We start from the raw sequence: 27318 nt of genomic DNA, 5'->3' as shown, positions 1-27318 counted from the left end.
TAAATCTGACATTGTTATCACTACCCAAATGCTTCCTGTGGCTTAGATTTTGCTTCCATGGGATATGGCACTGGGTGGGGGCTAGAAAAAGAATGAGGACAATGCTCATGGGGTGGAGTGTGGCATGGGAAGGGCTTATTCATTCTAGGGAAAGAAGTGTTTGTGATGGACAGTGATGGAAATCAAGCTGGAGAAGTTGGGATCCATGGCCAGCAGATCAAGCTTCACCCTGTAGTAATCATAAACCAGATATTTCTAAACAGGGGAGTGAGCTGATGACCATGGGATTCAGGAAGCTGGGTCTACTGGCCATTTGTGAAATAATGTATGAGAAAAAGAATAGCAGCTAACTTGTGGTTCATTCTATGGCACTATCCCATTTAATCTTCTCCCCAGCCCAGCATGGCGGTGGTTTTACAGGTGAGGTAACTGACTCAGAGAGGTTGTGATGGGCCTAGTCTGCAGATGCATACTGAGTACAAAAGGCCAGAGGGTCCTCTTCCCAGGCCTCAGGATGGAGCCGTGAACCAGACAGACATGGGCACTGTTCTCAGAGCATGTGCAAATCCAGACAGACAGATGTTAACAACTTATTACACATATTTCATCAAAACTGGAATTCTTAGAAGTATGGCAGCTGCAAGTGTCTGAGGGGAAGGTCTTGCCTGCTACAGTGGAGCTGGCTGGGAAGGGCAACAGGAGCAGAGCGGGGAGGAAACAGGGCAAAGGCGGCTGGAGGCTCTGGCAGAGACGACATTGCTCATAGGACGTCACGGTGTCTGCCAGCAGCCCAGCGTGGCCAACTTCAAGTCTGTGATTTGTCTCACCTCTAGAGGCATCCTTCGTCCTCACACTGGCAGGGCAGCTGGTCTTGAAGAGTTAAATGAAAATCCTGTATAAAAATCTAAGGAGTGGCCAGGCTCTCTTCTCGAGAACCTCATAGTGTCTAGGAAACTCTGGAATAGAAATAGTGAAAGCAACACTGTTTTACACAACTTGATTTGGCCCATGCTGTGGGCTAGCCTGGGTACCTCCAACACTCACCATGGGATTGTTTCCAGGAAGGATGCATCCTACAGGGACCAGGTCACTTAGAGATGCTGGGCACCAATCTGCCCTCCCTCCCCTCCCCTTCATCTCCTCACCCGTTTCCAGCCAGCTCCAGCTGTCTGAGAGGGGCTGGGAGATCCCAGGAGCCTGAGGGGCATCTCAGGGGTCTGTGAGGGATGGTGGGCTTCCCTTGAAGGTGTTGTCAGGCTCCACCCCTGACATACTCATTTGACACATACTCATTTGTCTCATAAAATACTCTTGAGAAGCAACAAGTGATAGGCACGATTTATAGAGGAAGAAACTGAGGCCAATAGAAATGTCCAAGCCAGGAAGTGACTAAAAGGCCAGTGGTGTATTTTACCCATGAACACAGGAATGAGGGCTGCAGCGGTGTATAAAGGTAACTTCCTGTGCACCAGCAGTCGGTGGTGAGAATGGGAAAGGCCTTAGGTGGGAGGGACCACAGGGATCCTGCCCAGCGCCCCTCCTGGACCACAGAGAAGCCCAGGGACAGACCATAGCCATGTGGTTCATCGCTTATTCCTCTCTCCCCCACGACTCCATTGTTAGCTAAAGTTTCCCCCTGAATTATGAATCAGCAAAAGGCAATGATGTATGTACTTGTTGGGGAGAGAGAGACCGAGAGAGAGAGAGAGAGAGAGAGAGAGAGAGAGAGAGAGAGAGAGAGAGAGGAAGGGAGAGAGAGAGAGAGAGATTTGCACATATGATACAAGTACTTGTGCTTTGGAAGGGGCTGGGATGGCTTTTGAACACTGACAGTCATTCTATTTCTGCTAACTACGAGTTCAGCTTTAAAAACAAGATGTAATTATACATTCATTCACCACTGAGTTTTGCTTTTCATGTCTCCGCAGCCCTCGGAGCAACATGACCAACCACAAGGTTCTCCACTGGAGAACGCTGCAGTCTCTTAAGGCGCTCGGCGAGCACGTCGCACGCTGAGCCCGCCCGCGCGCCCGAATAGGAGCAGATGTGCTCACTCTGTCGCTGCTCACCATCCACCCAGCAGCTGGCTGCCCTGGCGGTGTCAGTCTGGCCCCATCTGCCTGTGCAGCAGCTCGGGGAGGGGGTGTTTGTCTGTGAGCACAGACCCCTGTAACAGCTTTGCGGACCTGCTGCAGAAATTTCCGTTAGTTTTCCTTTTAGTGTGAGTTTATGAGACCCAAGGTGTGAGCTGGGCGTCCTGCTGATCTCTGACTTGTATGACCAACAGGCCCTCTCAGAAACGCTCCTGAGCCCACCTGGCTGCTGCACCTCTGTCCTGAAAAAGTGAAAAATGCCCACAACAAGCTCCAGGTTGTGGGCACAGAGCGCACCTCCCCGACTCTGTTCCCTTTTCCACAGCATCACCCAAAGGCCTCCTCCTTAAAGACAAACCAGCCCCTCTGCTGGACCTGGAGGCTTTGGCTGATGAGAAAGCATTTTCCTGACCTCGCTCAAAAGACTCTAGGATCCTGCGCGTGATCCTATTAATTGGTGTAGTTTTTCTCCCTTCCTGGCAAATAGGGAAATTAGATTTGACCTCTGCTCTAATCACTCTAAAATCATTCTTAGACTGAAGACTCCCCGCCTTTGTGGTCAGGGCATCTATTACCATCCTGATTAACGCCCACGCTCTGGTGGGCGGACCCCAAAGACACACGTGATTTCCGTGATTCCTCATCCCCATTTTGAGTGCAGATGCCTTTAAATGAAGTGAAATCATCTTTAATAAACATGCATCAGGATTCAGATGGCTCCGGGGTGCATTAACACTTTCCCAGCAAAGCCCTGTGCCTAATCACCTTATGGGGCCCTTCAAGGTCCAATAAGGAAAAGCCAACAAAAATCTCAGAGTAAATCCAATTCTCAACCAAACCATTATGTATTTAGGACAAACTAGGAAATGTGATGCTGCATTTTTCTTGGCACTAGTGAAGCCCTGGTACTTCTCAATCATGTTAAAAAGAGGAGTGAAAAAAAAAAGAGTGATTGTGCAAGCAGCCTATATGCCTGTGAACAGATGAATGGTTAAAAAAATATGGTATATACTGTAGTATATAATGTAGTACTACTCAGCCATAAAGAAGAGTAAATTTGAGTCATTAGTAAAAAAATGAATGGCTCTTGAGACTATAATGCTAAGTAAAATAAATCAGACCCAGAAGAGTAAATATTGCACAGCTTCTCTTATATGAGAAACCCAAAATATGAGTAATTTAAAAAGCAAAATAAAGTGAAATGATAGGAAAGAAGAAGGCAGACTTTGTGGAGATGGGAAGAGGGTCTGAGGAGAAAGGAAGAGGAGAAGATAGGGAGGGGAAGAGGAAGTAAGAATGGTTAAGATGTGTGCACACCCCAATTCCCCCAGACGAACGGGAATACTGTGTATTGCAAACACATATCAATAAAGAGATGCAGAAAAGTAAGAAAAGAGGAGGGAAAAAGAGACAGTAGGAAACCACTTTGCCTTGAGGCTGAAGAATAAAGAAGTGCAGGCTTCTCAACTTCTAATTTAGAATTATTTGTAGGGAAGCTGCTTACTTTTCAGAGACTTGACCTTTTTCTAGCCTTAAGATAGAATTAAAAATTACCCATACAAGGCTTCTGTGTAAATTACCTAGACTGTTTCTGCAAATCTATTGATTCATCTCACATTTATCAAAGTCACATTTCAAATATACTTACTCTACTTAGAGCCATGGAGGCATTGTCATGTGTGACCTCTGTAATGAGAAGATCATGTTTGTATTTTTCACCAAACACTTCACCCAAGACCTGGTCAGAAAAAGGGCTCAGTAAATTATAGAAGCATAGGGAGAATCCTTGGGAAATTGAAATCTAGCTGTTCATCAGAGAAAAGCCCACAAACAATTGGCCTACAAAGTAGAGTGTGGAAAGCATCATAGGGAAGAACAATAAAGGTTTAGGGTGAAAGTGGGGAGGCAGCAAGAGGGCCAGCAGCATTGCTTGTGCAGACAGCAGGTGTCCCCTGGGCTGTGACTGTCGGCGGGACGTGGGAGGCAGGGAAGTACATGTCTCCTGGCAGAAGCCTAAGTGCCAGCTAAGGATGACACAGGGGGCTGAGGAGATACTGGCCACAGCAGGTGTGCCCAACTGCCCAACTGGGTTGCATGGGGCAGCACTAGAGGAGGCAGGGAGCTCCTTCCCACTGTGGGGCACCTGACCTGGGTCAGCCAAGGGCCTGGCACTCGCCCATCTCAGTCCTCACACCTGCCCCTCAGGCTGGAGAGCACTGCCATGTTACACCCGATGTGCCATGCTCAGATTGCTAGCAGGGAGCAGCTCCAGGATCTGTCTGTAGGTCTCTCTGCCACCAAAGTTCTTCTCCCCCTCCATCTAGGAAGGAAAGGTGCTATTGAGACCAAAGGCAGCCACTGACCTTGAGTACGGTGCCCAAGCTAGGAGCACCCTCAGAGAGTCTGAGAGATGTGCCCAGGCAGAGCGGGTCTCAGGGACTGCAGGAGCCAGTGGCAGTTGTATGCTCTCAATTAAGAGAAGAGCCAGGGCCAGGAGACCTATCAGAAGCCATTACAGGGGTTACTAAGAGGTTCTGACCCAAGATTCACCAGGGATAGAAGGGAGGCATCTTCCCCAGTGCTTCAGGAGAATTAAATGTGGGGAGCAAAGAAGATGGAGGAGGTAGAGGCAGCGGAGGAGACAAGAAGAGAAACTGGCTCTAGGCACAGAGGGTGAGTTGGTTTGGGACATTACACAAGAGTAAGTGACCCCTGGCTATTTCCAGGCAACTACTTCAGTACTTTTCCACTTGATCATCCTAACCACATTCATCTGCTGCAAGGGAAGTGACAATCATACAGCCAGTCCCCAAGGAACAGCTGTAGGCCAGGCGCAGGAGTAGCCCTGGGCAGTCCAGGGACTCTTAGTGTGGTGGGGAAGGTCAGAATAAGTGCTTTGATGGCCTCAGAGGGCCGTGGGGGCCCTCCATGTGTGCCTGGGGCTGTGAGTACGGTGACACATTGCCTTTCTGTGTGTTCAGACAGGGTTGGAGCCCTCACAGTCAGGGTTTCTGAGGAGGAAGTGGCAGATTAGCCATTCTGCAGAGGCAAAGAATGAGGACGAAAATGCACAGTGTGTCTTTATCGTCTCAGAGTGAAGCCAGTGGAGCAGAAAGGGCCTGAACTCATATAAGTTCCCAGCTCCCCCTAGAGACCCATTTGGACACTCATCTTGGCTTGCTTGCCTTGGTTACCAAGTACCAGCAGACCCAGGGCCCACTGAGAGAGAACCAGACAGAAGAGGGGTTCAAAAACTCTAACTTGAATCAGAATTTCAGCCTGTAGAAGGGAAGACCTTTTCCAGTGCTTCCTTCCCTGGGAGAGCAGAGGGCTCTTGCATAGATAGGGAAGGACTCCATGCTCCCTGCTCCTGATCCAGCAGCCAGTCACAACCTTTGCAGTCACTGGAGGTCACTTGGCCCCGCCATGGACTCCAAGACACCGAGCTGCTCCCCTCACCCAGTCCCCACACTAGCCAGAAGAGGCAGGCAGCACCAGGTCTACGCTGAGGCCACAGGCCCAGAAACAGTCTGCTCTCCTCTCTCTCTCTCTCTCTCTCTCTCTCTCTTTCTCTCTCTCTCTGTCTCTCTCTGCACACCCCATCCAGCCTTGAGCCTTTCTGCAGATGGGCAGGACACCAGGCGGCTGAGAAGCAGAAACCCTTATACCTGGACTGTGGAGGATGTGGTCCGGTTTGTGAAGAACGCTGACCCACAGGCTCTGGGGCCACACGTGGAGCTCTTCAGAAAGCATGTAAGCTTGTGCTGGGCCTGGCTGGGGAGGGGATTGGGGGTTTTTCAGGATCCTCAGTTCCTGGGGGTCTGGACGAAACCCTGGGGCACCCTTGAGAGAGACAGAGATGAGGGACAAATGCAACCACAAGCTTCTCAGAGCAGAACACCCACTTGATTTTGTTTGTAAGGGATATTTGTCCCATCGGTTCTCATTTTGGCCTTCATCAGGATGCCTGTTTTCCTGCCCATCCATCTGTCTGTCTGTGCCTCCATCAGTCATTTATAGCACACCTACAATATGCCAGGCAAACTGGGAGAGTGCCTATCCTCAGCTGCTTTGAGGATTAAATGAGAAAATGCACATAAAGCATTCCACATGATGCCTAGCTTATACATGGCCTTCAGTTAGCAGGTATTATTATAATTATTTAGATAATTCTGAAATACATTAAAGATGATAAAAAATGAAGGTCAGAATTAATATTTTATTTACCAATTTTACTATATTAGTTTCATGTTGCCACTGTAATAAGTTACCACAAATATAATGGCTTAAAACAGTATTTCTTATCTTACAGTTTGTAGGTCAGGAGCCTGACCAGGGTCTCCCTGGACTATGACCCAGGTGTCGGTCAGCAGGACTGCATTCCTTCCTGGATGTTCTAGGGAGAATCTGTTTGCCTACTTTTCCAAGCTCCAAGCCCACTATCATTCCTTTGTATTCCTCCTGCCTTCAGTTTTAAAGCCAGTAACATCAAGTAGGATCCTTCGTAGGCTGCCCTCTCTGTGGTCCTGTCTTACGACTTCTTCCTCTACTTTTAAGGACCCTTCTGCCCTTCCCCACAGTCCATGATTAATCTCCCTACTTCAAAGTCAGCTGATCAGCAACCTTAATCCCACCTGCAGCCTTATTTTGCCTTTGCCATGTCACTTAACATATTCACAGATTCCAGGGACTAAGAAGTAGATGTCTTGGAGGAAGGGGAAGGAACATTATTCTGCCTGTCACTATAGCTGTCCCCCCTGCCCCCCACCATTTTACTTGGTAATTCTGTCATAGAAATTATACTGTCAGATCCAGGAAGAACCTTCTAATTCAACACTTGCATTTTATTAGGCATGCTTTTAACTTTGCCTGACAATGGGGGCTGTTTAGACAGATTGGCCAGGGTAAGTCTGGCTTTCTTTCCAGGGTGGTAGGAGATGATGGGAGTCTAGGAAGTAGGGTAAAGAAAGAACATCAGGAAATGAGACTCCTAGGAGGGACCCACAGATGAACTCCCCCTGCCCCTGCTATTTTACCAAAGATACAGAGAGTAAGTGATATTGAGTAAGTGCTCTATCAGTATTGGATGGATGGATGGGGAGGATGGGTGGATGGATGGATGGATGGATGGATGGATAGATGGATGGATGGATAAGAGTAGCTGGTGACCCTTGCACAGTGATATGAGTCCCCTGTGTCTCTTCTCCCAACTTGAAAATAGCATATGGTGAGTGAGGAAAGCAGCCTGGCTACCTTCATGAATCCCACATGCATTCTGGAGGGTTACTATTTTTAGAGACAAAGGGAGCAATACCAGGACCTCAAAGCTTGGTTCGTTCCCTGCTAGTTCTTTGTGTTAAACCCTGAGATGAAGCAGGTACGATGTGTATAGTGTCTAGTGTTATTGACAGAGCCAAAGACAGAGCATGGTTTGCAGTTCTGTAATTGGCTGAAGGTAGGTGGGCCTTCAATATAATAAAGAAGAGATTAGGGCCACGGATGGAAGTCAGAGCCTAATGCCAGCCTCTGGAATGAGATGGAAAGGCAAGCTGTAGTTACAGGGTGTAACAGATTTCACTTTTAGTGACAAATATCATACATGAGATATTGGGAACTAAAGTGGGGTTATGTTTGATTTCTTCTATCAGGAATATGAAAGATCCAGTGTATCATATGACTTCAGAGAGATGATGGGAAGAGGAGTACATAGTATTTGTTTGCTTTAATTTTTCATAAAGGAGATCTTGCCCTAACACCAAGAGAATATGCTCTCTAAATGAATCCATTTGTCTTGAACACATATTAACCTTAGCCACATTTTGATTACTCTAATCATTTTCTGGATTTTCTTTTTCTGATCCTGGTCCACCAGGAGATCGATGGTAATGCTCTTTTGTTGCTGAAGAGTGACATGATTATGAAGTACCTGGGCCTGAAGCTGGGACCTGCACTGAAACTCTGCTACCACATTGACAAACTGAAGCAAGCCAAGTTCTGAAATTATGCAAAAGACAGAAGCCAAATCCAAGACAACAGAACTGAAGATTATCCTCTGCCTTACCAACACCCAGCCAACATCATGAAATAGTCTCCTCTTAAAACTAACAGTCACAAAGACTTGGCCTTTTTACGAAACATGTGTATCTTTAACTTTTTAAAAATTCAGTATGGTTCTTTTTGAAAGGCTCATATGTGTTACTGACCTGCCAAAAAAATTACCAAAAAAAAAAAAAAATCTATTATTTTTAACATTCTTGATATTGTTGGTTGTTCATAGGAAGGGTGCTATTTGTATAATGAGACAGTAGGGGACTGGATGCTGTTGCCTAAAGTAAGCCCTGCAGGATTCAAAGGCTGTGAGAAATACTTTGTCCCTGCAGGTGGTACAGGGCTACCTGCCCTGCACAGCACCACCTGCCTCTACTCTTACCTGCAGACCTTTCAGTATGAACCCTGAGAGATTCAGCTCTGGAAGCTGACCTCTGAGGATGACTGCCTCACCTTGCACTATCTGGAAAACTTGAATTTTTTTTTTTTTTTCTTTTTTTCTGAAAGAGGAGGGGGAAAGATCATTTTTATCTCTAGTTAGCTGAAGTACTGTGTTACCCCACTAGAGGGCAGATTGCTAATGAAGTTTCAGGACGCACTGAGAGCAGTCACCTGCTTTTTCAGAACTCAGCGGCGCCGGTAGAGTTTCTAGGTACACAGTCCCGCTTACACAGAAATAGGGAATTTGTTACACAGTCAGTGTCACACATTGCAACTCGGGCAGAAACCACCATCTAGATGGTCCTAGCTCCTATCCAGTGATTATTGACTGACCCACAAGCAGCAAAGGCAAGAATTGGGAGGCAAAGCCCAGCTGGGGCTTTGGAGTCCCTTCTCTTGCAGAGTCCTTACTGAGGCATTGAGGCTTTGGCATGTGAAGAATCTCAGTGACATTTCGCCCTGGGTGTTTCTTGAAAAAAGAAAACTGTCTCAACTAAGCTTTGAAATGGGAGAGTTCTGATGTATAATTACATTGCTGGATTCTGTAGTTGTATCTGTGGTTAATTTTTCTAGTCCTCAACAAATACACAGACATGCTATTATTGGGTTTAATTCAATTTACAAATAGGTTTCCTTCCTCACCGGTGGAGTAATAGAAAAAAATTGATTTTCTACTCCTTCACAGCTGTGTCCAGAGAAGTACAATGAATCCACAATTTACTAGGCAGGAGGGCACCTCTTCTCTGACAGTCTTTATGTCCTTCTCCTTTCTTCCTCTCTCTTTCTTCTTCCTTTATTCCCACTAATCAGGAAACATACCTTCGAAACAAATGCACCTTTGCCATGGGCATATTCTTTTCCTTGAAAGAATATCTACAGTGTCAGGGATGAGGAAGAGATATGATCTTACGATAACTCAGGATCTCCCTTGGTCCAAACATGAATTAGAAAAGGGACCCCCTCCTCCAGGATGCAGCCTGCTTGGGGTCTCAGCAGGCAGATGGAGCTGGGTGAGGTCTCCAGGCCCCTCACCCTCTGACCAGCTGCCTCATGAGGAGCATGACCTGCACCACCCTGAGGGCAGCCCTGGGCGCATCTGCATGTTGACACTCCAAAAATCAGTTTGAATTTAAATGAACACCATAAGATACATTCCATGCTATGCTATTGGGCCCACTTTGAGGAGCAACATTGAAGAAAACGCATCATAACACAATTTTTTATGGACACACAAATGGTGACTGATCTAGATTGTGACAGAGAAGGGAAAGAAGAGTGTCCCAAACCTACCATTGAGTTGAGCTACACTGGGCTGTCATGGAGCAGAATGTCTGTTGGTTTCAGCACATGGCAAACTAACTTGAATCAGGCCTTAAGATGGAATCTTCAAAGTTTAAAATGATGAACAGACTCTGTCCCTCAAAGGTTGGCTAATGCTAAGTGCTCCCTACTGCTCTGAAGTTAGACAATTTCCCCCAGAAGGCATAGCAGTTTACATATTCAGAACTGCCAGTGTGAAAACAGTTTGATCCAGAAGATCCCATGGAAGTCCAGGTTCTTCCCTCCATGGTTTTGGCTCGGTCCTTGCATACTTTCGGTACCTCTTCTGAGGGAATGTGCCACCTTTAGTGACTTGCAACATTAAACTTTCAAAACATCCTGCACCACTCACCAAGGATCCTTGCCTACAAACACATGAACATTGGTGCCCCTAAATAAAATCAGCCCCAGGTAATGTCAAAGAGATCCTGGGTCAATTTCCAGGTATGGTCCTGTTTTGAGCCTAGGAGAAAACTGGCACTGCATCCGTGTGCAGTTGCTGCCACCCAGGTGCTGTCCCATCTGCATGGAGCTTTAAGCAGGCCAGATCGCCGAAGCCATGGTATTTAAGGTTTGACTTTTGAAAAATCTCGCTACTTTTAAACTGCTGCCGTTTCAGAGAATAACCTGGAGAGGAAATTCCTTGTGCTTGTTTTTGTACTGAAATGCAATTAGCTGACCAAATTATCATAGCAATACTGAAATTATAATTAATTTTCGTCCCTCTCAAAAATCTTGTCAAACCAGGAAGCTAAAGAGCTTTTCAAATGTAAAACACCCCAGAACATTTCCTCTAAACAGACCTTAAAGGGTCAGGCCATGGGAGTCATTCTGGCCCAGATGAGAGCTCCTTGGGAGCCTCATACTTGACAGATAACAGTGCTGGTTATTCCGTTGTGGTATCTTGGTTTCAAGTTATAGTGAATAATGATACAGTTTTACATAATTTCAAATTAAAGTGTGTGTGTTCATGTTCTAAACATGTCCAATTACACTTGTCCATTAAACACTTGAAAAAAATCCAGACAATTCTATTGCCTAAGGCATTTAAAATATTTTACGAGGCACATTATTTCCTTTGTGAAGACTTTAGGTAAAAGATGTGCATGCGTGTGTGTGTGTGTGTGTGTGTGTGTGTTGGCTGACACTATAGCTGGAAGAGCCTTAGGAAGTGGGTGGGAGGGTATCTGCTAAAGGTTTGCTTGGTGTAAAATGTTAGCTGCATTTGTCTCCCAACCCTACTCACCCATGGGCTTTGACGAGTCACAGTTCCCTCTTAGGCCAGCAGGGTGTGCCCTAAAGGCAGCTGGGTAACTAGGAGGCTTCGTGGGCCCTGAGCCTGTCCCCCTCAGGCAGCTAACTGGACCTGCCAAGCCCAGGGTTCCAGTGACAGAGGAGAGACCTCTTAGAGGAGCACCGGGTGCACAGTTTGGAGGGCCTTGTTCAGTGTCCACCAGAGAGGATACCCTCTCCCGTCTCCCTGAAAGGTATTTCCTTTCAGCAGGAAAACAGAGTGAAGAACCTCGAGAGAACCACATGTGATATTAAATACTTTAGAAAGGAATGCTGGGCTGGGTTTGGTTTCCTTGAGGAAAAAAAGGAGGACAAAACCATAAATTTCTTAGGAAAACAATCAAAGAACAGCTATTCTAAAGTCCTGACCCAGGATGTGGCAATGACCAGTGTCTGTATTTATGTATGGAGTATATCTTACTTTTCTAATTAAAATTATTTAAGTTCCTCTTTGAGATTTTTTTAAAGGAGAATTTTGTCACATCTAGGGGAAAATTAGAAATGCCCAGAAGTGACTGGGGACTTGCATTTAGCCATTGTCAGAAAGTCCAGAAGGATGGAAGTACCCTGCTCTCTTTCTAAAGATACGGCCAGATCTTGGCAAGCAAAGCGGTCAGCAAGCACTGTCCACTGGGTGCTCAGAGGGAGCCTTCTCAGCTCTTCTTGAGGGGAGCTGCAGGAGGAAGGAGTGTGACTCAGTTTTGTCTAAACTTCAGGTAACAAGACATAGAACTGGGAGCAGATGGTTTTTTAAACTGCCCGTTTTCTTAAGGAGGAGGATGCAAACTTGTCCAGGATCTGATTTGCTTTTTTTTTTTTTTAAATCATAAACATACTCTAAAGACTGAACACTTGCCTGGCTCTCCTGTGGTCTTGCCATGTGTTTTAAACCCCCACCCCACTTGGCATGAAAGGACCACACTGAGTGCCCCTGAGAGGAACCCAGAAGATGGTCAGGTGTCTAGTGCGAGACTAAACTCAGCAACAGCATCTGCCCATCTTGGCCCTGCCGTGGCGCAAGGTGCCCTTCCCTCCAAAGGTTGTCTTAATCCAAGGCGATCCCTTCATGGACAATTGGAAGATGGATTTTTGGAAATCTAGCATTTACTTGAAAGAGGATCACTCTTACTTATTGCCACCAGTTAAAGATTATGGAAACATGTCTGCTAACAATTTGCTTTGTGTAATTTGTTCTAATGCTAATAAGCAACAGCTGGGACACTTCCTGTGGTGAATTCCTTTGTGGTTACAGTGGTATCATCACACATGGACTTTACCAAAATGCTCTGCTTGAGAACAGCGCTCACCCCGCTCTCAGGCTCCAGGAAATCCCCCTCACTAAGAAAGAAGCAGCAGTTTTAGAAAAGGATTTGCTTTCGTTCACTCTGCTTTCCGAAGCAGAGCCCTAGACCTGTGTGCTTAAAATCTACACCAAGAGCCCAGGGTTCCTGGCAAGCATAGCATGGAGTTTGACTTCCTCCATAGGAAAAGATGGAAAAGAACAAGGCCTTCTTGCAGGTCAGGCCAATGTGCTGGACCATGAGTTGATACTGATAGGGTGAGGATGAGAGAACAGGAGCAGACACATCCTAGAGTCGAGACTAGCTCAGCAATCTGTTAAATAACAATACCAGCCAGTGTGGGGAGAGAGACATCTTTGTGTCCAAGGAGTCTCCATGTAGCATTCAACTTGCTCTTGGTATCATCTCACCATGCTCCACCCTATAGCTCTACCACATGGCCTGAGCCTTAAAGTTGGTTCCACACACTCCATGCTTGTTGCAAGGCAACATACACATCCTCCGTTGTATCTGACTTTGGGATACACCCCAAGCCTTGCTTCTCCAAATAGCTCACTATGAAATAGGAAACCCTCCCTAGGTATCATTTTACAATAATCATACGCAACCAGGGGCTGTTTGCATTAGAAATGGAGCACCCTCAGATCTCACATAGGCTCTGCCTAGGGGCTGTTCCTTCCCTTAGGAAGTGGCTTCTTTCTCCACTGGGCAGCTCTGGTTGTGAAAAAGTTGCTCGGAGAGGTACAAATATCTGTAAATCAGACACAGACATTGAGATGAAGACATTTCTGAACTCTTTCTCCCTTTCACCGTGCTTGTCCTTGCAACAACCAAACCCATATTATCAACTGACACTGGTGAGTGAATCCCAGCGACAGGCTTGGCTGTACTGCACCAGGGGAAGGCATATGTTATGTAAACATACGTAGTGTTAGCAGCTTTTGGGTGTAGAAGAGATTCTTTCCAGGTTCTCTGTGTCCTGAACAAAGAACATACAGAAAACAAAGACATACAGACATACAGATAACAAAGACATACAAAAAAGGTAGTGAAGATTTTACATTTATTTGAGATGGAAAAGAAGTATGTTCTGCAGAGTTAGAGCTGGCCAATGAACAGACTCATAGCAACCATGAGGATAAGGGCAGAGCTCTTTTGTATATGGAAATCCTAGATTGCTTCTCCTCATGCAAAAGGCATTTGGGAAAGTTGTCCTATCAGTAACTCACTTGGCTTGGTGTCAGATTTAAACTGTGCTATCAAAGGCCCACTTGGTTTTGTGCCAGATGTAAACGAAGAATGGAAAACGGCACCCATCTTGCTTGGTCCCATAGATGGCGTCTGGAACTGCAGTCACCCTGGATTCTGTGTTCTGTGTATGTGCCCTGGGTCTCCATGACCGATAGTTCTGCCCACTTGCTTAGTTTTGTCCCAGCCCTAATCACCTTACTTAATAGCATCAGATTCATCAAGTCTGTCATGAAAAAACTAGTGAAATTTTTGTGGCTTCTCCAAAAAGCAAAACAAAACAAAAATGGGATGATTTTCAGCATAGTTATAAATCTGGCATATGAGTTACATAAGTTTATGTGAATAAATCCAGGTCACATGACTCATTAACAACCATGAAAAAGGCTCTCTGAGATGTCGGAGCCCTGTATCTCTACTGATCTGTGATATAATGAACTAAGGAAGCTGTAGATTAGACAAAACAAGTTATGATCACTGATATGAAAGTAAACCCAGTCTGTTGTGAATGTATGAAGAATGGTGCTGTTTATGATCCCACACCCAAGTTAGATCTTGGGCTCATGTGCAGGTGCACAGGCAGCAAGTGTTTGTGAGTTACTGCAGCAAAAGTGGGCACTTGGGGAAGGTAGAGCAGGGATCATAAAGGGAAATTTTCCTTCCTGTAGATTCCCTTTCATTCAGAACTGCCGAGTGATGATTTAGAAATCAGGCCCCAAATTACACATGACAAGTAGTTTATGTAGCTTGCAATTACATTTCTGGATCATACAGTGGGCTATGAAAATAGTCAGATTCTCAGCATTGGAAGCATTGGTAGAATCCAGCACCTGGGAAGCACCTGCCCCTGGAAGGCACCTCATTATGCTCTGGCTGGATGAACGGTGGATCTCTAGTTTTCATATCTTCTCCCAAACACCATTAGATTCATCTTTAAGTCCCAGGTTTTGTCTTTCCTGAAAGGAAAATGCCAAAAGGACAGGCCTGAAGAAGGTATAAGGCCTTCACTCTTCCCTGCTCTCAACATTTCAAACAAGCAGGGCACTGGCTTGTGTTTCACCACCCTTTTAGCCTGAAGTCTTCCATCTGATTGGCTTAGTGGTCTCCTGCCAGAATTAGCAACAAATGATTAGGTACAGCTTTCCTTTTAGAGCCCTTTTTCTTCTCAGTTCAGGACACCTCCCCCACACCCAGAAGTAAAAGCAGGGTTTTCCCCTGGGGACTCAGGAACTGTGTCCTCCCGGTAGCTGGCTTGAGAGCACAGCCCCAGCACCGGCCACAGCACACTGCTGATGCCCACCCATGCTCAGGTGGTGGGTAGAAGAGGCCTTCCCGTTCTTTTCTGGTCTTCATGCCTCTCCTTCCTTGAGAGAGTTTCAGAAATACCAGAGGCTTCTCTTATTTTTTTTCTCCTGAATGGTTACATAGGAGCCTTGAGAATAAAACTACGTGACTGATTTCCCCTCCTCCTCCTCCTCTCTCCTTCTCCTTCTCCTTCTTCTTTTCTCATAATCATAACAAAACTTAGTGTTTCACCCTCAGAGAAATCACTTTGAAAGCCCTCAATGTGTTCCAAGGATGTTATCCTTGCTCAAACGTTTAAAAACATCTCTTTTGGTATTGTCTTTGAAAGCTAGGACATTCTTTTCAAAGTTGTGTTGGAAGCCCACCATTGTGCCTTCAGGGTGTATTGTTTTTGGAGCAAACCAAAGCCACTGGGACCATGTCTGATGAATAGCAGGTTCGATCAAGCTGAGGTTTAAAACGATGCATCTTCATACACATTAGTTTGTCTTTTTCTTGTGTGCTTCTTTCCTTAGTACAAAGGTTTGCAAGAACAACCATCAATATATTAGGTAGCAGTATTATAAGCCACATTGTATGAGTAGCTTGAAGGGCAATGTTATTTGGATGTACAATATTCAACATATTAATTGTAATCTTTTTGTGTGTGTGTACTGGAGATCGAACTCAGAAACTTGCACTTTCGAGGCAGGCAACGGAACCACTGAGCTAAATCCCGGGCCCTAATCATTGTAAGCTTATTGCCATATCTTTGACCATTGTAAATTGAGGTCATCAGGAATGTTTGCTCAGCCTCATACCCAGAGCCCTCCAATCCCAGAGCTGGGAGGAGGGAATTTGGGGCACAATTTACCTTTAGGTAGAACCTTCTGCACACCTTCCACATCACTTTGTGTGGGGCAAAGCCTTGGGCCATGCAAAAGAAACAGTCTCTCCAAGCTTCTTCCACCAATACCCTACAGTTTCCTCCGGGAAAGGAGAAAGTCATCCAGATGACCTTTAAAAGCCTTTAGGACTAGGTTCCTTTCAGCAAAGGCTGCTTGAGCCCTGCTGCCATAGTACTTATGGACTACTGGTTCCTCCCGCTTCTCTTTTGTGACTTCTAGCTTCTGCCTCTCCTCCTGTCTGACCTCACTGAGATGCTTTCTCCCCTCTTCTCTCACAGGCTTACAACTCCTCCTCAAAGCCACAACAGCACCACTTTCCCACCTTCCCCATTCTTTCTTCTGTTACCTTTCAGTCTCTCTTTCTACCCCCATGTTTCTCAGTTTCCTTTTGTTATTGATGTTGTTTTTCTCCACCCATAAGCTTGAATGCCTTAGAGGAGAGGAAGGGGAGAGAGAAAGCAAGCCTGGCAGCTTCCCTAGCCAGGCAGGCTGACTGCTTGCACCCACTGTCCTGCACCCACTTTCCTGAATCTTTGACCCTGTCATACTCCTGCGGACCTCCACTTACCCCTTTTATTTTTCAGCTCTGTGTTCAAGACTGGAAGAAAAGCCTTGTCCCTTCTGAATGTTCCATCCTGTAGCTACCCTGATATCTCACACCTCAACCTCCTTCAAGCATAGTACCCATCCCGTTCAGCCCCAAGGTCAAAGTGCAAGTGACCTGGATCTGTTGCCAGCTGCATGGAGTGCTCGAACCCTGGGGCTGTTCCAGGAATCCCACAGTTCCCTACAGGACTGGCAGCATTGCCCCTCCCCACTTAGCACTCACTGCACCTTCTAGAACCAAAGCCAGGCCAGCGCCTCACGTTTGAGACAGCTCCAGACAGTATCAAAGACATGGGACAATGACCTATATCACAAGCATTTCTGGAGTGAGGATTGTTTGTTTGTTTGTTTGTTTTTGTTTTGTTTTGTTCTTTGAGACAGGGTCTCACTATGTAGTCCAGGCTGGCCTTGAACTCACGGTGATCCCCCTGTCTCACCCTCTCAAGTACTGGGATTGCAGGCATGTGTCACCATGTCCAGCTAAGGTTTTGTTCATAGACACTTACAGATCTGCTGAGATGTGTGCAATTAAAGTGGCTTGTGTCTGAGTAGAGAAAGATGATGATAAACTAGGAATTTTGATTTGAAGGGGGGAGAAAGGCAGCAAAATTCTGGGGTAAAAATGCTATATTCCTGGCCTTTATCCAGGATAATTATGTACCATCAGGTTCTTTCTAGAAGTCAGATCTGTTTCTTTCTCAGGACTGAAAGTCTTTCTAAGTGTGAGAGAACTGGGGGAACTTGATTTCCCTAATTATCTGTTGTGTTCTAAGCCACAATATTTAATTTGCTGTCATTTTCCAGCTTTCTCTCTATTTACTTGAGGATTTTTTTAAAATGTGGAAAAAAAGCTCCTGTTCCCTTGAGAAAATTTAAAATATCAGCTGCAGGCCAGGGATTTAGCTCAGTAGTTCTGCTGCCTGCCTTGAAAGGTCAATCCCTGGTGCCAAATATTATATATGTATGTATGTATATATATATATATATATATATATGTATATATATATACATACATACATATATATATGTATATATACATATACATATATATATATCAGTTGCTTTGTATAGCAAATATTATAGACATTGGTTCATTATATTATTTCTCTCCCTTCTATATACCTAGGAGTAATTTTATTAATATAAAGATTTTATACTTTAAATACATTTTTGGATGAACTTACTTTTATTCTACACACACACACAAGAAACCTAAACTGATTAAATAAAATCTTTTCATCATCATTGTCTTCTGTTGCCATTTTCTTCTTCTCACTAACAGTGACAATCTTTTGTTAATTAAATGCCATTATAACATTACAAAGCTTCCCAAGGCCAAAAGGTATGTTTTACTAGCTATGTGTGGCTATCATTCTCTGACAAGCCTCTTGCTAAATAACGAGGCCATGTGGGCAGGTGGAAATCCCTGCTCTCTGAGCTTATGAGGTGGAATGATGATGATTGAAATGGTACGCCTTTTGTTTTGTAAATTGATGGGTTTATTTGCAGATTCTTTCTTTCAACTCAGCCTTAGTTAATCTCCTCTTTCTTCTACTGTGCTACTCCTTATGCCCACTTGGGAGGTTTCCCAATCTCACCCCAGATGGGAGGGTGGCAGCTGCACCTTCTCCCTGGCCACACTGTTTTCTTTCATCTTGCATTGTAGGAAATGACCAGAAACCAAGGGTGTGAATAGGTCATCTCCTTTCCTCTCTTCTCATTAAAGATCTGGGCAGGGGATGTGAGAGTGCACATGTGTCTGGGTACTTCTGTAATCAGGTTTGAGAACTTAAGAGAAAGATTGTCCAGCAAACATTTGCGCATCAGTGGTTTATGCTTGGGTATGTGCGCAAGAAGGGCTGGAGAACATGCTGCAGATATACTAATTACTTTAAAAGTCCTTGAGCTTTCAACTTTCATGGACACAATGGGATCCTGGAACATGACTTCAACTCTGTATTTTATTTAGGAGTGCTCAGGATTTCTCGCTTAGAAAATGGTGTAGTTTTAAGTCCTAGGTTTTTTAAAAAAAATATTGATGGATCTAATTTTTCAGACTAGACAGCAGTAAATAGCAGTCATTGTAACAGTGAGTGGCATTTACATTGGACAGAAAGAGCTATAAGCCTGTCACCTGGGGAAAGTGTCTCTCCTTAATTTTTGCTCTTTATAAGCATGATGTAATCAGTGTTTCCTAATATTGGGAATCCTCTCACCTCAGTGTTCCTGTGTAATTGTGTTACATAATGGGAAATTGTAATGGGCAATTTGGTTCTGTAATTCAGTTTGCAAAGCATGCAAACGTAAGATAACTAGGTTAAATGCAAATAGGCATTACACTAAGGTGCAGAAAACGGGGAAAATATGCTGTGTCCAAACTTAGGAACAACATGACTTCTATTCCTCCTGTGTCTCAAAATGTAGTTTATTAAAGTTATTTATTCTGATTTCATCATGTCCTATTCATACAGATACATTACTTGTGTGTGAACACACATATCCTTACTGCTTCTATCTACAAATTTCTCATGTATAATAAGCAGGCTTCAACTGTAGCATGTTCTTTAGCAGTTGTACCCATTTTTATAATTCAGTGTTTTAATGTAGAGACCATGATGTATAAGACACCACATCAAAGTATGCTTTCAATTTTTCAAAGCCTTTTTGATATTGTTTGTAATTTTGTCCTTTGGTTCAAATTGTTCATTATTTAGAGACTAGGCTTTCTGTTTTTAATGTATTCTCAAAACAAGTGGTAGGTATACTACAGTCACAATATGCAGTCATATAGTCACACTATACAGTCACACTATACAGAAATTAAATAAATCTTACTGGCCCTAATTACTTTAATATTTTGGGGTGGATTTCTTTTTTCATTTTTTATGAGGGACTTTTTCTAGTACAGTGTATCATTGGCCTGAGTGAGAGTCAAGATGATTTCTAAATCTTAAGATATAAAGATAATGAGATTTTCCTATTCGTGCTATCAAAAGCATTCCTATATTTTTAATAAAGAATGGAGTCTGTGTGAGCTGTGTAACTCGATCAACCCCCTGAGTCGCCACCGCCTGGATGACTCTCTCCCTGGCTGTGTACTGCCATGGCGGCAGCCAGCCTAGGCAGCTGGGGGCTCGGCAGAACTCAGCGCAGGTGCCCAGGCTCTCCGTGGAGCTTGGGTCTTCCTGACCTTCCTGTGCAGCTGTGACCACAGAGGGGCAGCACGTTCCAGGGAAGAACTGTGAGATTTGATTGGAGCCCAAGAAAGTGTCCGCTCTGGGTCGTTTTGGGCCAGTCTTTCCTTTAGGCTCTCCTTCCTATTGAGTCCTCAGGGACAAGAGGGATGCCCTCCTGTCCGGAGGATTAAAATAAATTACAGTGCTTGTCATGGTCCCTCTAACTGTCCAGTGAATCTGGAGTCCTGCTCCTGTTGGTTGGTTGTGGCTCCAGTTTGAAGGTCATGATTAATCCTGGTTTTTGATCCTGCCATAACCTTGACCTGCTGAATCACTGGTCAGTGGACTCTATCCTCTCCCCAGGGCTTAGTGTTTATGACAGAGAGCATGGCACTCGATGGAAACAATTCAGTAAGGGGAACAAAAACTGTCCCATGCCAGTGTTCTCTGCAGGGGAAGGCTGACAGGAAGGTCTGGGGACAGCTCGTAGGGAGCCATAAGGTTCAGGTCCTCCAAGGTCTCTCACTATCTGCCCTTGGATTGCTAACAAATAAGCTCTGAAAATATGGACCTTTCTATTTGCCTACCTCCAACAAAGCCATGTCCAAGCTCGAATCTCCTCTCTCTTCCCCAGCACAAGTCCAAATGGGTGACGGAGGTGCCATTCTCACATATCTGTGAAGTTCCTGACCCAACCCTACAGGAAACTCACCTACAAGTGTTCTCCCTCCTCCAGGTTTTCAGATGCCTTCTACCTGCTGCCCTCTAACAGACACACAACAAAACCCAGCTTCCCTTCCTCAGTTGTTCTCACCATAGTTTTGCAAATGGAGCTACTTGAAGAAATCCTGACATGAATGCTATATTTTCTTCTATTTTTTTAATGTCAAAGCTGAACACCTTTTGGCTACCAGAACTCGTTCAGCCCTAGGAAAGAAGGAGGGTGCTCCATGAGGAAGGGAGGCACCTGCCCTGGATTAAAATGGTTGTGTGGTGTGAATGACCAAGCCTCATGTAGGGACCAGCCCAGCTGGCATGTGAGTGTGTTCTCCAGTGAACCTGCTTGTACACACACACACACACACACACACACACTCCTGCCTCACTCCCTGTTTCTTAAACACTAGAAAATGTAGTGGATCAGAAGCCACAAACCTGGACTTTAGTCCTGGCTCTCCCTCTGGGTAAGTCAGTTCACCTTTCTGAACCCAAGAAGGTGGACTAGAAAAGGTCCCCATTTTCAGAGCCCCTCCCTGTCCTGCTCTATAGGCCTATGACTTAGCAAAACAACAGGGTATGACCAGAGCCCCTTTTCATGATCATGAAGAGTCCAGTGCTGGGGGAGGGATTGGGAGTCTGCAGGAAGGAGAGGAATTATAGGAGTTTATATTACTGAGACTCAGATGATGACCTACTTCAGGGGTCTCTCTCCTAACAGTCAATGTGGGAAAGTATTTCTTAAGATCAGAATGGGGTCGATTTTCCTGGGCAAGTTACCAGAAAAGAGCATTTCCTACATACAATGTAAATCACTGTGAAAGACATATTGCTCCATTCTAGGAATTTAAAATGCCATCACACACAATGAGCATGGATGGATCTTGCCTTCTGATCTCTAAAAACTTCCATTCATTTTAGTGCTCAATGAACTTGCACATTTTCCCATTACCCCTTTCATAAAAAAAATCATTTTTTAAGTGGAATTGCTTTTCTCCTTGAACTCTTCACCAAGGTTGATTAGATTTCCATCTGGGAATAGCTCCTAACTTATTGTTAACCTATTAGTTGAAGCAATAAAAAATATTGAAAGATGAAGGCTACTTAAATGAGAAGTATTTCTGTAACTTCCGATGGGATGGGGGAATGGAGAAATGAATCTGACAGTAGCTCTTTTTGCGGGTTTTAGACTAACAGGTTTGACAACAATGTTTTGTTAGCAGCAGTTAATCAGTGAATCCCATTACTTAATAAGGTTATCACTCAGCAAAAGCTGCAAATTACACTTTCTTTCTCTCCAGGCTGAAGATAACATCCTTAAAATTTTGCATCCACAAGTAGTATCTCATTAGCAGAAACTGGATCAACAGAAGCACATGCCCCAGTTGTCTACAATTCAGGCTGATACTTGTATCCAAAAATTGTAGAGCCATGTTAACCTTCTCCCCTCTCCACTCCCTCATCATTTGTTAGCTTGGACTGTGTATCAGAAAGAGGTTAAAAAAAAAGTATGTTTTCCATCACCAACTGCAGGAGATAATGCTGTCATGTCCACTGAGAGTAAATTCATAGGCTTGTAAAAAACCTACTCCAAAACACTGGCAACTCCAAACCCCTCTGCTCAACAGCCTTGAAGGAGACTTTCCATGAATTTAGTTATCCTAGAGGGCCACTCTCTTTCAGCCAACCTCCATTAACCCCTGTGACTCTCACTTGCCACTTTCTGACAGGCCTTTTAGAGTAAGTAGACCATGAATTGTGCCTCTCTAACCTCTCATGTCTCCCCACTACCCTTTGGCTCATGCTGATGTTTAAATTCCATACTCTCATCTGTTAAACGTCTTCTGCATGTATTTATAACTATTCACCCAGTCCTTGGAGGACCAGGTGGGGCTCCTACCAAGATGGCACCACTGGCCTATGTGGTGTCACAGTGAGTGTATCACGAAGCCCAAGTAGTGAGTGCATCATGAAACACAAGGATGCTGTGGAGGTTCTTGGAGATGGCAAGGGAAGCTGCTCCCCTGGTGACAAATACACGGGAAGTATGTGGGAACCATGAGAATGTACAATGCAGGCTTTCTCTCTGGGCCTCACCTCCAGGGGGCTGTGTCTGTGCATACTCCCACTCACAGATGCAAGCCCAGCAGACCTGTGGCTCCATCTCCACAGACTTTCCAGTTGAGAGATTGTTGTTGGTTTTATTTTTTTCTTTGTTGGCTCAAAAAGTTCCAGAGGAGATGAATTTGAGAATTTTCTTCTGTTGTGGATGTTGTGTGTATGCACTGACTCTACTTCATTCCAGTGCTGCATGCCATTTTCCTTCTCTCCCACCCCTCCCAGGCCACACCCTCCAGTCCCCAGCATTTCCAGTGCTGCATATAATTTTCCCAGAGGGACTCTGTGTTCTCTGGCTGAGTTATCCTTTACATATTTCCAGTTGAACCAACCCTTTTGGTTGTACCTCTGCATCCTTCCTCCCCTTGGCTTCTGAAGCACTTTTTCTCAGCGTTTTATTTCCTCCTCTTGCCTCCTCCACCCCCACCCGCAGTGAGAACATCTCTGTGGATGTCTTACAGCCTTACATTTTCCACCAGCAAACACATTTCCAAGGGCCTTAGTGACTTGTGAAAATTCCTTCCAAACCTGTTTCTGGAAACAGGATGGCAGATGAAAGATTTCTTCATTAAAATTAGACACTTTAAAGAGGTATCCAGTAAAAGCTCTGCAAATCCTCAATGGGCCTCAGTCACTGCCGTGCTGGTCAGGAGAGGGGGTAGGAGGCCTGAGTTTCAGGACAGGGGCAGGACATGGGACACCAGGGTTCTGTTCCCCCTCTTTAGGACACAGAATCCCACTGTGTCCCGCAGGGAGTCTGCTGGCACACCTGTGGACTTGCTGTCTCTACACTGTGACAGCCACTTGAAGCAGCTGGTGTGTGAGGTGCCTGGAGTCCTCCTGACCTGCTCTTCTTGGAGAAGGAATGTGATTTATGACCTGAGAAGCTGCTCAGGGCTCTGGATGTAATTCCAAGCTGTGATTTCTCATTTGGTCTCCTAAGTTTTGATTATGCAGCTGGCGGCGTCCCCTCTAAAAGACAGCTTTACTGACGTGAGCCAGTTCCCAGCTGGGGGTTTAACTGGACAAGTGGAGTGCAACTGGAACCCAGAGGAAACTCCTGGGCAGGCCCTTAGAAACTCGGGGCCTGAGAAAGTGGTTGTCGAACTCTGGCTGGAGGGGGTTGGGGGGCCCACAACAGGCCCTCCTGGTGGCCAGCTTCATCACATCGCCCTGATTCCTCTGCAGCCACTCTGAGGGCACCGAAGAGAAGGTGGGCATGTGAAGGACAACTCAAGCAGGTGATTGGGGCACAGTGGGGACACCTAGGGGCTGGCAGGAGCCCCATCTGTGAGGCATGTTGTGCCCCTGTGGGGACAGAAGTCAGGTGGTCTGGTCTTCAGAGATGACCCCACTCTCCTCAGTGTGGTTCTGAGGAGAATTGACAGGAATCCCACTCCCATTTACTGTATACGGGTCCTTAAAGGAGAGGCCTCCACTGCCAACCATAGCCCCTTCACCTGCAGACCTGGGTTACCTCAGGCTCTGCTGTCTGACTGGTTTGTGACAGTCCCACTGTTATCAGATGGGGTAGGGACCATCAATGAATTGGTCAGGACAAGTGGTGGATGTGAAAGATTACTGTTTATTTTAGGGGAAAAATAAGAAAAAGGAGATGAACAAAAGAAACGTTCAGGGAGAAAAGGGTGCTTTGAAGGAAAAAGAGAAGAGACATCCTGCGAGCAGAACTGACCACTGCAAGGACAAGCGGGCAGTGGCCCCAAAGTCAAACACTGCATCCTTTTATGGCTTTGATAGTTGACCCAGGTGGTCCCACTTGAGTTTGTGCTAGGAGACTGACGTCAGGTGCCAGGTTCAGCGTGTTCTCATATCAGAAGATTGGCACCTAGTGCAGGGCTGGGCTTGATCCCATGTCAGGCTCAGGTGCTGCTGTTCTTCACCTGTGGTTAACAAGCCTCCTCAACTGGGAGGTCGTGCCCGACTGCTCCAGCCACATTGCCACGCCCTCACCCCCTACTACACTACTCCTGCCTCAGGCTGGGCCAGACAACTCAGGGTGCCCATCACAGCAGAGACACTGAGGCAGAAAACATTCCTGGCTTGAATTCCATCAAGAATTGTACCCCAAAGAGGGAGAGCCTGTTCTATACAAGAAATCCCTTCCTTCTCCATCTCCCACCTCCACCCATTTGTGAAGATTTTGCTGAGCCACTTCACCTCCCTGGGCTCATTTTTCTCATCTGTTAAACTCGGAGTTAGATGAGGCCCACACTGTTCAAGCTGTGTTCTGAGTAGCCAAAGGGGACAGAAAGAGATGACAGGCCTGATCCTGTCTCCTACTCCCCTCCACCCAGAGCTGCTCCACTTTTATCTATTTGTAGGAAAGTTCATACTTTCCCTCTGAAGGTTCAATAACTGAATCTGCTGAAATAAACTGACAATAGACAGGTTAACAGGAGAAAAAGCATACAAATTTATCGACTGCAAGCTCATAAGTGTCACATAAATATGACCAGATGGTTGATGCTTAAATACCACCTCAAAGGAGAGAAAGAAGTGGGGGCTGTAGGCACTTTTAGAGAGGGAGTAAGTGATTTTCAGGGGAAATTAATGGGCCCAAAGAACAGACACTGGCCTGGGACAAAGCTCTCCAGAGACTGGGAGCACTTGCCAATGCTGGTCTTCCTTGCTGTGGTATGCATCAGTTTCCCTGGGCTGATATCTGGAGAAGAGGTTCACAACCATTGAACAGGTCCAGGACAATCTGGCCTTTAGGGAGAGAAAAAAGCTTCAAAGATATCCCCTCCCTGCACTTTGGGACCAAAAAAAAAAAAAAAGGATTGAGGGACAGAAAGCAGAGACCTCAAGGCTGCTTCTTTAGTTTAAAATGTCTAAGTTCCATACAGTGGACCCATGACTTACAAACTCAATTCATTCTTGAGGGCTGGTTGTAACTCAAGTTGGTCAGTGAAGGCTCAGGCTCCTCTACACAGCCTTCAAATTCTCTCTCTTGCTTTTCCGCCAGCTCCGCCCGCTCCCTCCTCTGCACTGCTCCGTTGCACCTCGCTTGCTCTGAGCTCCTGGCTTCTGCTAAGCTAGCGCGGCTGCGTCTCCCTTCAGCCCCTATCATGATTGTCTGGGACCTCATCAGCCACGATGAGATGTTCTCCGACATTTACAAGACCCGGGAGATCGTGGGCAGGCTGTGCCTGGAGGTGGAGGGCAAGGTGGTTAGTAGAACAGAGGGTAACATTGATGACTCGCTCATTGGTGGAAACGCCTCCGCTGAAGGCCCGGAGCGCGAAGGTATCAGAAGCACAGTAGTCACTGGGGTGGATATTGTCATGAACCCTCACTTGCAGGAATCCAGCTTCACAAAAGAGGCCTACAAGAAGTCCATCAAAGATTATATGAAACCAATCAAAAGCAAACTCAAAGAACAAAGACCAGAAAGAGTAAAACCCTTTCTGACAGGGGCTGCAGAACAAATCAAGCACATCCTTGCTAATTTCAAAAACTATCGGTTCTTTATCGGTGCAGACATGAATCCAGATGGCATGGTTGCCCTCCTGGACTACTGTGAGGATGGTGTGACCCCATTTATGATTTTCTTTAAGGATGGTTTAGAACTGGAAAAATGTTAGCGGATTTGGCAGTTACCTTGGATCTATCACTTGTCATAACTGGCTGCTGCTTGTCATCCACACAACACCGGGATTTTAGACAAATGGGACTGACGTCATCTTGAACACTTCGTTTATTTTGACCGTGATTTATTTGGAGTGGAGACATTGTTTTTTAGGGGAAAAAAACCCCAAAACATGTCATTTAGGTTGTCTAAAAATAAAATGCGTTTAAACTAAAAAAAAAAAAAGTCTCTCTCCTCTATACAGGCAGATCTCGGTGTCCTTAGAGAGACATTGGCCCAGGATTTCTCAATTAACCCCACACAGGAAAGGATGTCATAATGTTCCTTCCAAAACACTTTAAGGTTTAAATCTGTATCTGAGACCGTCTGGAAGCACAAGCAGCTGGCATTTGGGTCACAACTTAAGAATTTGTTCATAAGTTAAAACTAAAATTCCAGTTGTAACCCAAGTTGTTTTTACGTCAGGTTGGTCATAACTTGAGGGCCCACTGTACTTTGAGATGTCATCTGATGAGTCCCAATAATTTTTTTTTTCGAGCTAGGGTCTCACTATTTACTTCACGCTGGGCTGTGGCTTGCTATATAGCCCAGGTGGGTCTTGAACTTGTAACAATTCTTCTGTCTCAGCTCTACCACCATGCCTAGCTCCCCAATCTCTTATGTTGAGGTATATGATTATGTTTGAAGAAAGAAATCTACATTTTAAAAAATGTCTTGGAAACCACTGGGTTTAAGGTACCCTTCCATATTTGCCATTCATCTTTTTAATAATCACAAGTATTACAAGTACTCCTTCAAGGAGTATCTCTATTATGATGAATCATCATCATAAGATAGACTTGTATTTTTATCCAGAGAGTTCAGGCAAAGTGAAAGTCAAATTATCCAGAACCTCCTGCCCCTGCTGGGAGCTTACAGGGAAGGCTTCAATATGCCTTCATCTCCTAGCAGCAGGAAGGTTCTTCAAGCAAATTCAAAATCCAAGCTCCATGAAAAGCCGCTATACAAAGCCCAAAGAAATTTTTCTTATTAATCGCCTTGACAAATTGTCACCGAAGGGGGATGGGCTATCTGTTAGCCCAGGTGTAGCTGATTTTCTCAGTGTCATCTGCAGAAGGTCAATTGACTTTTCGAGGCAGCACTCAGATCCTCACA

The 27318-nt window shown here is 45.2% G+C and overlaps 2 protein-coding genes across 9 annotated transcripts in view; both read left to right on the top strand.

The window, feature by feature from the left end:
• Positions 1 to 14338, top strand: part of Scml4 (Scm polycomb group protein like 4) — a 112488-nt gene extending 98150 nt beyond the window's left edge. For 3 of the 8 annotated variants that reach the window (XM_087208719.1, XM_087208720.1, XM_021236870.2), the window contains 2 exons: positions 5701 to 5846; positions 7966 to 14336. In XM_087208719.1, coding sequence (XP_087064845.1) covers positions 5701 to 5846; positions 7966 to 8091 — 272 coding nt within the window. In that variant the 3' untranslated portion in view covers positions 8092 to 14336. Of the gene's footprint in view, positions 1 to 5700; positions 5847 to 7741; positions 7940 to 7965 lie in introns of those variants that run through there. The other 5 variants (XM_013076033.3, XM_013076032.3, XM_013076034.3 and 2 more) reach the window with 4 other exon arrangements.
• Positions 14339 to 25642: 11304 nt separating this feature from the next.
• On the top strand, positions 25643 to 26550 carry LOC101702576 (translationally-controlled tumor protein-like). Its single transcript, XM_087208688.1, has one exon. The coding sequence runs from the start codon at positions 25643 to 25645 to the stop codon at positions 26156 to 26158; it is 516 nt and encodes a 171-aa protein (XP_087064814.1). The 3' UTR covers positions 26159 to 26550.
• Positions 26551 to 27318: the final 768 nt, after the last annotated feature.

Source organism: Heterocephalus glaber, unplaced genomic scaffold, assembly GCF_053883595.1.
Source record: "Heterocephalus glaber isolate CG9 unplaced genomic scaffold, H.glaber_assembly_v1.0 deba00000942, whole genome shotgun sequence".
Classification (NCBI taxonomy): Eukaryota; Metazoa; Chordata; class Mammalia; order Rodentia; family Bathyergidae; genus Heterocephalus; species Heterocephalus glaber.
The sequence above is the reverse complement of the archived record's forward strand: the minus strand, read 5'-3'. Positions and strand labels throughout refer to the sequence as shown.

Bases quoted from the DNA above. Each gene is read 5' to 3' on its own strand.
- LOC101702576 (XM_087208688.1), top strand. From the start codon at position 25,643: ATGATTGTCTGGGACCTCATCAGCCACGATGAGATGTTCTCCGACATT.